The 12,411-nt window shown below is 44.3% G+C and overlaps 1 protein-coding gene across 1 annotated transcript in view; it reads left to right on the forward strand.

Annotated features, from left to right (window-relative positions):
- Positions 1 to 12,411, forward strand: part of LOC134352575 (neuronal PAS domain-containing protein 2-like) — a 149,545-nt gene that overhangs the window by 122,943 nt on the left and 14,191 nt on the right. The window contains exons 16-19 of the mRNA XM_063059828.1: positions 2,854 to 3,012; positions 5,507 to 5,707; positions 9,322 to 9,521; positions 11,791 to 11,980. Of these exons, the coding sequence (XP_062915898.1) occupies positions 2,854 to 3,012; positions 5,507 to 5,707; positions 9,322 to 9,521; positions 11,791 to 11,980 (750 nt within the window). The remainder of the gene's footprint in view (positions 1 to 2,853; positions 3,013 to 5,506; positions 5,708 to 9,321; positions 9,522 to 11,790; positions 11,981 to 12,411) is intronic.

The following is a 12,411-nucleotide window of genomic DNA, read 5'->3' on the forward strand; positions in this document are numbered from 1 at the left end:
GTTTGGGTCTGCCTTGGCTAGGATCTTCTTCACATAGGCTATGGTCAGAGAGGGTGGCCGTTCCTCAGGGGAAGAGCGGGCTTTCCTCGATGTCACATTATTGAATGCATCAAATCGAGCATAGAAGGCACTCAGCCTATCAGGAAGGGAAGCATCACTGTTGTTGACGTGCAGGGTGGACTTGCAATGTGTTGTGCCTTGAATACTCTGCCACGTGCTGTTGTCACAAAGGTGTCTGTGGATTTTCTGTGCTTACACATGCTTTCAATGGTTTTTGCTGACTGTGGAGATGTCCTGTCCCCTGATCTGAGGGCAGTGTCCCACTCCCTAAGCAATGCACAAATCTCTGCGGTCAGACATGGTTTCTGGTTTTCCTGGCAGTGTAGCATTTAATCACGGTAATGGTCTCGATGCATTTTCCTATGTAGCCAGTCACTGATCCCACACAATCATCAATGTTGACGTGATGATTGTACGTAGCTTCCTCCCTGAATATGCTCTAGTCCGTGTTTTCGAAGCAGTCCCACAGCACTGAGGTGGCACTTCCTGGCCAGGTCCTGATCTCCCTGTAAATTGATCTGACTCATTTAACCAGTGGTCTGTATGCAGGGATTAGCAAAATGGAAATGCGGTCTGTGTATCTGAGGTGAGGGTGAGGGACAGGTGTGTAGGCTCCACAAACGTTGGTATAAACCAGGTCTAATATATTCTCTGGATCGTGGATAATGGCTCCATATGTCACTACTACAGGGCGTGACGACCCTGCCTTACATGAGTCCCGGGCTCAGCTGGCTCTGGCTGACAGTACCCGGTCTGGGCCCCTATCCAGGGTTACCGATCCCACTGCCTTGTGGGTATCTTCAGGAGAAGAGAAGGCTGAGAAGTAAACCCTACACAAATCCGGAGTGGAGCCCCTAAGGTGGTTGGATGACGTATCACGTCACCTCCCAGCAGCTCCTGCAGCCAAACTGATGCCAAATGTACTGCTTCACATTCCTTTGGACCACATCCGCGAGGCCGAGAGGGGGATCTTGATGTCTGGGCAGCCCAGAATCTCCATATTCATCGCCCAGGTCTGCACCCTGGAACGGGCGCATCTTTTGTCTACTTAGACAGACGGAGCCATTATTATTATTAATGTATTGTCTCCTCTGGTTGTGAAGTTAACATGCTGGTAGAACTTTGGCAGAGCTGTTTTTAAGTTGGATTATTGAAGTCACCTGCAACGGTGAAGACACCACTAGGGTGAGTGGCTTCAAGGCTGCAGATGTCTCTGAAGGGCTCCTGAAGTTCTTCCCCAGCACCAGCACAGGGGAGGATGTAAACAGCAAAAATCACAATGGCAGTGAACTCCCTTGGTAAGTAGAAGGGCCTGCACTTCACCATTCAAAGCTCTATCTGTGGTGAACATTGGGCTGTTACTACCGAGGCGTTCACACGCCAGTTCTTATCGATGTAGACACACACACCTCCTCCATGGGTCTTGCTGGAAGTTGCAGCACTTCTGTCTGCCCGAAAGGAGATTAGGCCTACTCCCTGGATGGTGAGTCTGAAGCCTCGTTTCTGTCAGGAAGAGTGTGCAACAATCCCTCGTTTCCCGCTGGTTCGGATGTGGACGTAGGTAATCCGGTTTATTTTCCAGCCACAGGCTGTCAGCGAGTAAAATGGACAGGAGCACAGGCCCGCAGGGATCCGCTTTAAGACTCACTTTAACACCGGCACACTTACCACACTTCTGCATTCGAGTGCACGGCTCCCCCAAGTAGCCTCAGTAGACCGGCACAGAGTGAGAGCCCACACCCCGCGTTGGTCGTAATTGCCCAGCACCTTTTTTATTCACTAGTGAGGTAAACATTCTGTTCCTAAAATTCAGCAGCATTTTGCAATCATAGAAAGATGAACAGGACAAGAAATTTCTCCATTGGTTGGAGCAAGAGTGGCCTCTGCATCATTTTATGACCAGACAGTGAGAGAAAGATATACAGATAGATTAGATTAGAGCTTTATTGTCAAAGCTGAGATTGCAGTGATGGTCCATTCAGCGCAAAACAGCACACTGGCTATTCAATGACTAAAAACAGACTGACTACGTTTAAAATAGCGCCCGAGTTATTTAGAGTGACATTTAAGTTACAGCCGAATTGAAAACAAACAACTCTTAACAATTAAAAGAAGCAGTGGCTGCCCCTGTCAAGTATTGCACGTGCCCATTTTATCAAGTACAATCAGTAAATATAAAATAACATTAAGAACTAAAGCTGAAATTTCAGAAACAAAGAGCTCTGCAATCAAAAGGAGGTAGTTACCCCATTTAAATGCAAATATTGCGCCTGTCTGTGTATTGCACTTAGAGATTGTCCATAGTGCCTATGGACTATGGGTGGGGGGGAGGGAGATTGTTCAGTTGCACGACAGCCCTGGGGAGAAATCTGTTTTTCACTCTGGATGTCTGTGCAGAGATGTTTCTGTATCTCCTGCCAGATGGTGGGAGATTGAACAAGTGATTTCTGCGGTGGGGTTAGAGTACGTGAGAGAGTGTGTAAAAAAAAAGGAGAGAGAGAAACAGACTGAGAGGCAGAGAGCTAAAGTGAGAGACAGCGATACAGTAAAAGAGAGACAGAAATAGAAAATAATATGCGTAATCAAGAATGGTTTCACTTTGGCAATAGCGAGAGAGAGAGAGTTTAATAAAGACAGGAGGGACAGAGAAAAACAGAGTGAGAGACAGAGATACAGTGAGAGCGAGGTATATGGTAAGTGAAACAGAGAGAAAATGCATGATTATGGGTAAGCAAGGATATGCATTTGTTCTGCAATCTGTTTCACTGAAGCCTACGTATTTTCCCTCCGCAGACCATGTACCCATGCTCTGTACAGCTGGGTGTGATGCACCAGCTGAAGGAGCAGCTGGAGGAGAGGACGCGGATCCTACAGGCGAATATCCAGACCCAGCAGGAGGAGCTCCACCACATCAAGGAGCAGCTGCAGCTCGTGCATGATTCCAACCTCCAGGTATGGTCCTGCTGGAGACTCGGTTCGGTTCGTGATTTGTTTCCTTGCTAGTTTCTGGTGTGGCCCCACAGCTCGTTTCTGATTTTGCTTTATTGCAAATTGAGAAGAACACAGTAGTGCAGTCACTTGAGTCGAGTACGATGTTCTCCAAAGGGGTTGTCTATTGGTGGGCCCTCTGATGGCTGTAGAGGCCAGTACGGGATCTACATAACCAAGAAGTTAGAATGGATTCCCTTAATGGAGAATGAATGTACGTGACTTTGATTAACGTGAGGAGGTTGATGTATATAGGTAGCCACCACACTGTCCTTAACAGATCAGAGTCAGGGTCCAGTGACAAAATGACTGGGGACTCTGCACTGCTGCAGTCTTCCTCCACCTTCGCTGTCATTGTGAGGTGTCATCATCTTCCGCCATCTCCATCTTCGAGGTCTTGGTTGGATCACTCTTTATCTGGAACTTCATCCTTGACCTTACCACCACGGGTGACCCTACCAGGAGCTAAGTGCCTCATGGCTAAACTTCAGAATGCATCTCTCTCAGGATCTCAGGACTGACAAGTCTCTCCACCATGAAAAGATGACAATTCTCAGAGAAGAGCAGACCACAACTTCTAAGCTATCAAGATGACATATTGCACAAAATGAGATGCTCTAGCATCTTTATATTTAGTAGAGTCCTTCCACTGGGGACACTGATGATGCCACACTGAAACTACAACCACCATGGTCAAGGGAGATCACAGTTTCTAAACTTTATCTTGCTTCATAGTCACTACCTCGAAGTGCAAAGTAAATTTATTATCAATATGTAAACGTTACCATATACTACATTAAGATTTATTTTTTTGCCTTTGATTATGCCCTTCTTTTCATGCAAGGTCAGCCTGCCTGAGTCTATGCCAATGTCCCTTATTAATATATTCAATCAATTCAAGCTTGAGATCACTAGATTTAAGATTATTAGATGAACAGCCTTGAGGATCAAGGACTGAGGGGGAATTGAACTTCAGGAAGAGTATCTATTGTGATGGAATAGAACTTGAGGAGCTCTGTTTCTCCTCCTGCGTGGCCAGAGTAACGCTTTACAAGGGTCAATTCCCATCACAATCTGTAAGGCATTTGTACATTATCCCTGTAACCACTTGAGTTTCCTCCGGGTGCTTGGTTTCCTCCCACATTCCAATATATACTGTACAGAGTAGTATGGGGTAGTAAATTGTTGAGATGCTATGTTGGCACTGGAAGCACGGCAAGACTTGCGGGCAGCCCCCAGCTCACGTTCAGTCTGTGTTGGTCTTTGATGTAAATGACACATTTCACTGCATGCTTTGATGTTTCATGTATAGATGACAATGTGACAAATAAAACTACTCTAACCTAATCTGTCTTTTTTTCCTGTGTGTAGAGGAAGTAAACTGGATGACATGTCCTGTTAAAAATAAAGTTCTCACCAATGTTCCCTCTAAATTTTTTTTACAGCAGTGCAGACCATCCATTGCTCTGTGCAGGAAATTTTTACATGGCCTGGAAACTGAGCGGCGCTTTAATAAAACATTATATAAAAGAAAATTCCAGCTGTGTGACAACAAAGGCTATGTGCGTGGGAGCATTTCTGTTATAGCGCAGCCATGCACCCATGCAGCTTAAAGGGAACAGCGGTCCTCACTTAGAAAGCGTGCCAAGAGCCTCCGTATCTCCATTTGTTGTCATTTGGTGAACTGCATTAAATATCTGTGAACATATACTTTTCGCTGAGAAAATTTTTGGTTTAATTTCTCACTGTGCAAGAGATTGGTCTTTGTTTCTGTCATTACCATGCGAAGTTAGCTTAGAAATGAATCATGAACTTAATAGAAATTCCTGTTTGTTTCAACTTAATAAGGGCACAAGTCAGATTGATAAATCATGCTCTGAATGTGCCTCTCCAGAGTAGTGGAGGTGGGAATGTCAGAGAAACCATCATTCATCTTTTCAGTAACCGGTGCTAATACAACCTTGTCCAACAGTACCCCAGGAGGAGTGTTGGTGACTCTAGGCCTGTACTAACTGGAATTTAAATGAATGAGGGGGGATCTCATTGAAATCTATCGAATATTAAAGGGCCTAGATAGAATGGACGTGGAGAGGATGTTCCCTATAGTGGGAGAAGTGTAGGATCAGAAGGCATAGCCTCAGAATAGGACGCCTCTTTAGAAAAGAGATGAGAAGGAACTTATTTAGCCATAGGCTAATGAATCTGTGGAATTCATTGCCAAAGACAGCCATGGAGGTCTATTTAAAATTGAGTATATTTAAAGCAGAAATTGATAGATTCTTGATTACTAAAGGCGTCAAAGGTTTCTGAGAGAAAAGAGGAGTTGAGAGGGATACTAAATCAGCCATAATGGAATGGAGAAGCAGACTCAATGGGCTAATTCTGCTCCCATGTGCTATGGCCCTATGGTCTAGTTACAGATCTTTTCTTTAAATTTGTGTTCTCCATTTTTCCATAGATGCTGTTTCAAGAGCCCATTTCCCTCGGGATGAGCACATCAGAGCACCAAGTTCAAGGGCAGCAGCAGCCGCCGCCGCCGCAGCCGGATATCATCATGCAGAATTCGTTCCTACCCAACAGAACTGAATCTGATGTTCATGGCCAGCAGTTATCTTCATCCCAACAACTCCTCAGGGAACCCAGTATGAAATCAGTACCGGTAATGTCTTGGTTACTATTATCATTATTTATTATTTACTGTTTATTTATGTGTCGAGGTGGGGATAGATCTCTATCAAAGGAGGTGTAAGGCACTCCTTCCCTCCGCTAGCCTACAGGTCACCCTTGGGCAAGGTGTAGCACCTGCTTAGGCCCCTGATTAGGATCAAGTGAAGCCATAGGGACAGGCACATCTATGGAGAAGAATAAACAGTCAACGCTTTGGACCTGATTGAAGGGTCTTGGTCCAAACCACCAACTGTTTATTCCCCTCCATAGATATGCCTGACTTTTTGGTTCCTCCAGCATCTTGTGAGGGATAAGTCTGTTCTATTGTACAGGTAAGCTGTGTCTCAGGGATCAGTACAGGAACCTCAGCTATTAGGGGAGAAAGCCAGTTATCAAAAATGCAAAGAGTCTACGAAGAGATACAAATGGGTTAAATGAGTGGGAAAATGATGAGTGTGAGGAAATGTTAGATGACCTACATCAATAGAAAGAATGTATATGGTGTGTTGAAAATGGAGGTTGATAGGTTCTTGATTAGTAAAGGCATCAAAGGTTTCGTGGAGAATGGGGTTGAAGGGCATAATGTATCAGCCATGATCGAATGGTGGAGCAGACTTGATAGGCTGCAAAGCCCAACTCTGTTTCTGTATTTTATAGTCTTATGGTTGGTGTTCATTCATAATCATCATTACGTGCCATGTCGTATGACGTGGGTGATCATGGTCTTTCCATAACCATGATTGCTCTTGGCAAATTTTTCCACAAGTGTGGTTTGCCATTGCCTTCTGGGCAGTGTCCTTACAAGTTGGTGATCCCAGCATTATCAATTGTCTTCAGAGGCTGTCTGCCTATCTTCTATGGTCACATAACCAGGACTTCTGATATGTACCAGCTGCTCATATGACCATCCACCACCTGCTCCCATGGCTTCATATGACCCCAAATGGGGGGCTAAGCAAGTGCTACACCTTCCCCAAGAGTGACCTGCAGGCCAGCAGAGGGAAGGAGCACCTTACACCTCCTTAGGTAGAGATGTTATCTCCATCCTGCCACCCAGGCATTCATTAGTCAGGGGATTAAGTTCAAGAGTTAAAAAGGTAATGTTGCAGCTCTATAAAACTCTGGTTAGACCATACATGGAGTATTGTGTTCAGTTCTGGTCGTCTCCCTATAGGAAGGATATGGAAGCTTTAGAGAGGCTGCAGAGATGTTTACCAGTGTGCTTCCTTGATTAAGGAGCATATCTTATGAGGATAAGTTGAGGGAGCTAGTGCTTTTCAATTTGGAGCAAAGGAGGATGAGAGGTGTACAAGATGATAAGAGGCATTGATAAAGTGGGCAGCCAGAGATCTTTTCAAGAGCGGAAATGGCTAGTACACGGGGGCATAACTTTAATGTGATTGGAGGAAAGCGTAGGTAGCTTTTTTTAAACACACAGAGTGTGATGGTGCATGAAATGTGAAACCAGGGGTGCTGGTGGAGGTAGATACATTAGGGACATTTACGAGACTATTAGATATTTTTCTTTCATTCATGTGCCTATGTGGGAAGGAGGGGTTGGATTGATCTCACGTAGATCAAAATATCTACTCTAACTTATAAAAATCTGGAAGTGTGTTATATTAGAGGTAGGTGTATTGTATGAGGTCTGAATGTGGACATGCGATATTGGCACCAGAAGCATGGCAATACTTGCGGGCTGCTCTCCGCAGATCCTCAGACTGTGTCGGCTGTTGACGCAAAACAACACATTTCACTGTATCTTTCAATGTACATGTGATAAGTAAAACCAATCTTTAAAAATCTGGACATAAGGATTGGTGGATAGCTTATGGTGTTCTGCCATTTAAGAAAAGCTCTAAAAATATACCAGGAAATTATCAGCCTGACGTTAGTAGTGGGAAAGTTATTGGAAGGTATTCTAATGGACTGGATATATGAGTGCAAACAACAGGAATTCTGCAGATGCTGGAAATTCAAGCAACACACATCAAAGTTGCTGGTGAACGCAGCAGGCCAGGCAGCATCTATAGGAAGAGGCGCAGTCGACGTCTCAGGCCGAGACCCTTAGTCCTGACGAAGGGTCTCGGCCTGAGACGTCGACTGCGCCTCTTCCTATAGATGCTGCCTGGCCTGCTGCGTTCACCAGCAACTTTGATGTGTGTTGCCTGGATATATGAGTATTTGGATAGACATGGATTGATTAGAGATAGTTAGCATGGGTTTGTGCATTGTAAGTCATGTCTATCCCATCTTATAGAGTTTTTCAAGGAAGTTACCAGGAAAGATGATGAAGGCAAGGCAGTGGATGTTGTCTCCGTGGACTTTAGCAAGGCATTTGACAAGACCCCATGTGGGAGATTGGTCAAGAAGGTTGAGTCACTTGGCATTCAAGATGAGGTTGGATTAGACATTGGCTTTGTGGGAAAACTCAAAGAATCATAATGAATGGTTGCCTATTTGACTGGAGACCCATGACTAGTGGAGTACCACAGGGTTCATTGTTGTTGGTCATCTATATCAATGATCTGGATGATAATGTGATTAACTGGGTCAGTAAAGACTGGGGGCAGGGTGTAGGGAAAGCGAGAAAGACTATCAGAATTTGCAGTGGGATCTGGACCAGCAGGAAAAATGGCAAATGAAATTTAATGCAGACAAATACGAGGTTTTGCAAACAAGGGTAGGTCTTACACAGTGAGACTGTAGTAGAACAAAGGGATCTGTGAATACAAGCCCATAATTTGTTGAAAATAATGGCACAGGCAGATAGAATTGTAAGGAAAGCTTTTGGCTCATTGGTCTTCATTAATCAAACCATTGAGAGCAGGAGATTGGATGTAATGCTGAAGTTGTATAAGAGGTTGGTGAGACCTAATTTGGAGTAGTGTGTGCAGTTGTAGTCACTTACCTACAGGAAAGAAGAAACTAAGTTTGAAAGAGTACAGAGAAAATTTACAATGATGTTGCAGGGACTTGAGGACCTGAGTTATTAGGGAAGATTGAATAGGTTAGGACTTTATTCCTTGGAATATAGGAGATTGAGCAGAGATTTGATGGAGGTATACAAAATTATGAGGGGTATAGATAGGGTAAATGCAAACAGGCTTTTTCCACTGAGGTTGGGTGAGACTACAACTAGAGGTTATAGGTTAAGGGTGAAAGGTGAAAAGTTTAAGGGTAACTTGAGGGGAAACTTCTTCACTCAGTGAGTTGTGAGAGTGCAGAATGAGCTGCCAGTACAAGAGCTCAATTTCAATGTTTAAGAGAAGTTTGAATAGGTACATGGATGGTAGTGATATGGAGGGCTACGGTCCCAGAGCAGGTCGGTGGGAGCAGGCAGCTTAAAGGTCAATTCTGTGCCGTATTTTTCTATGACTATATGACTCTTGTGTATTGTGTGAGGATTAGGCGTGGGCACGATAGGCTGGCACTGAAAGTGTGGCGACGTTGCAGGCTGACCCAGCACATCTTCAGCCTCTGTTGGCCGTTGACACATACAATGCATTTTTGTGTATGTTTGGATATACATGTGACAAATAAAGCTAATCTTTAAAAATCTGGAATGTGTCATATGAGGGTTAAATGTGTGTTCTCTTTTTGCAGGGAAAGCAGCAGTTCATGAAAGAAGGGCAATTTCAGCGAGCCAGTGTGCAAATTCAGTCACCAAACAACCTGGTTGCACCACTCTTCAGTAATCCCATGATGTTTACTCAGACTACGACAGGGACTTTCCCAGTGTCACTGCCATCTGACACCAGCCGAAGCCACTCATGTGCTGGCAATGGGTCTGACCGACAGCTAAGGTAAGTCCAAGCATAGACTAAGTGGCACTTAAAATGCTGGAGGAACTCAGCAGGCCAAACAGTATCTATGGAAGAGAGTAAACAGTCGATGACTTGGGCCGAAACCCTTCATCAGGACTCATGGATGCCGCCTGGCCTGCTGAGTTCCTCCAGCATTTTATGTGTGTTGCTTTGGATTTCCAGAATCTGCAGACTTTTTCGTGACTAAGTGATGCTTGACGGCTGCCCCCGCACAATCTTTGCTGATTTGATTTGAAACCACGCATTTAAAAATATAGAAAACCTACAGCACAATACAGGCCCTTTGGCCCACAAAGCTATGCCAAACATGTCCTTATCTTAGAAATTACATAGCGTTACCCATCGCCCTCTATTTTTCTAAGCTACAGGAACTATAGGCCGGTGAGTCTTACGTCGGTGGTCTGCAAACTATTGGAAAGGATTCTTAAGAATCGGATCTACGAGCATTTGGAGAAGTACAGTCTACTCAAGGATAGTCAACATTTCTTTGTGAAGGGAAGGTTATGCCTCACGAGCCTAATTGAGTTTTTTGAAGAGGTAACAAAAGAAATTGATGAGGGTAGGGAGGTAGATGTGGTCTACGTGGATTTTAGCAAGGCATTTGACAAGGTCCCCCATGAGAGACTCATCCAGAAAGTCATGAGGCATGGGATCAGTGGAACCTTGACTGTTTGGATAAAACATTGGCTTACAGGAAGAAAGCAGAGGGTAGAAGTGGAAGGAAAGTAATCTGCCTGGAGGTCAATGACTAGTGGAGTGCCGCAAGGATCTGTCCTGGGACCCCAGCTCTTTGTGATTTTTATAAATGACCTGGATGAAGAGGCAGAAGGATGGGGTGAGTAAGTTTGTGGATGACACGAAGATTGGAGGAGTTGTGGATGGAGCTGTAGGTTGTCGAAGATTACAAGAGGATATAGACAGGATGCAGAGTTGGGCAAAAAAGTGGCAGATGGAGTTCAATCCAGAAAAGTGTGAGGTGATGCATTTTGGAAGGACAAAGCAGAAGGCTGAATACAGGGTTAATGGTCGGTTACTCAAGAGGGGTTCAAATCCGTACATCCCTCAAGCTCGCTGCACAGGTTGATAGGATAGCTAAGAAGGCCTTTGGGATGCTAGGCTTCATTAATAGGGGCATTGAGTTCAAGAGTAGAGAGGTCATGTTGCAACTCTACAAATCTCTAGTGAGACCACACTTAGAGTATTGTGTTCAGTTCTGGTCACCTCATTATAGGAAGGATGTGGAAGCTATGGAGAGGGTGCAGAGGAGATTTACCAGGATGTTGCCTGGATTGGAAAACAAGTCTTATGAGGCAAGGTTCGCAGAGTTGGGACTTTTCTCTTTGGAGCGTAGAAGGATAGAGGTCTACAAGATTATGAGAGGCATAGATAGGGTGGATTGCCAGTACCTGTTTTACAGGGCACGAATAGCAGACACCAGAGGGCATATGTACAAAGTTAATGGAGGGAAGTTTAGGGGAGATATCAGGGGTAAGTTTTTTTACACAGAGGCTTGTGGGTGCCTGGAATGACTTGCCAGGGATGGTGGTGGAGGCTAAAACATCAGGGGTATTTAAGAGCCTCTTGGACAGGCACATGGATGAAAGAAAAGTAGAGGGTTACGGGGTAGTGTGGGTTTAGTACTTTTTTTTAGGAATTATATGGGTCGGCACAACATCGAGGGCTGAAGGGCTTGTACTGTGCTGTAGTAGTCTAGTGTCTAGTGTCTCTTAAAAGACCCTATTGTATCTGCCTCCACTACCATCGCTGGCAGCCCATTCCACGCTCTCACCACTCTCTGTGTAAAAAACTTACCCCTGACATCTCCTCTGTACCTGCTTCCAAGCACCTTAAAACTGTGCCCTTTCGTGCTAGCCATTTCAGTCCTGGGAAAAAGTCTCTGACTATCCACGTGATCAATGCCTCTCATTGTCTCATACACTGTATTTCACTGTATGTTGCTATGTTTTAAGGTATATGTGACAAATAAAGCTAATCTTCATCTTTAATCTATTTTTTAATCTAACATTTCCCGTTCTTATTGCAGAATTTTTAATACTGTTTTTCTATTACTGTCTTGTTTTCATCTACCACTTTATTTAATTGCCTGAGAAGAAGCCAAACAGAGTTTCATTGTACCTATGTATAATGACAATAAAGATCATTCAATTCAATTCTTTACAGTTTTTTTTGCTTTTCAGAGTTTTCAGAGAAACCTAACTTGTGCTTTTTTGCTCTCCTGGTTTTTCAGATATATCCAAGATCAGCAGATGCTGACAGCACTAACAATGCAGCCAATTAACTGTAGCACAGTCATTTTGCCATCTCCAAATTCCATGGCTCTGCAGTACCAAGGGTTCCCTCAACACCAGCGAGGCTCCGTTCCACAGCAGCATGGCCATCATTCCATGACAGTCCAACAACAACACCATTACCTTCAGGTAAGGTACAACCTGCAGGCTCAGGGTAACACCATCCTCCGCGGTCCACGTTGCAAACTGTGGTTTTAACATCTGAATGTAGTTATTTCTCAGATCAAGTAAAAGGGCAATAAGATGGTTAGGAATTCAGCAGGTCAAGCAGCATTAGTGGAGAGGAATAAACAGTCAACATTTTGGACCAAGACCTTTCTTCAGGACTGGAAAGGAAGGGAGAAGTCTTTATTTCTTCTATGCCTGCTGAGTATTTTAAGTGTTTTCTCTTTTCAATGTAGATTTCCAGTAACTGCAGCGTTCTTTTTTTGCTTTCCAATAAATAACATCACCGATTTAATGAAACACAGGCCGCTAAATCGGGTCCTGGCTGCACAATTTGTGAGCGTTATGGTAGTGTAGCGGTTGGCATAATGTTATTACAGCACCAGCAACCTGGG

This window comes from Mobula hypostoma, chromosome 10 (assembly GCF_963921235.1).
Source record: "Mobula hypostoma chromosome 10, sMobHyp1.1, whole genome shotgun sequence".
Classification (NCBI taxonomy): domain Eukaryota; kingdom Metazoa; phylum Chordata; class Chondrichthyes; order Myliobatiformes; family Myliobatidae; genus Mobula; species Mobula hypostoma.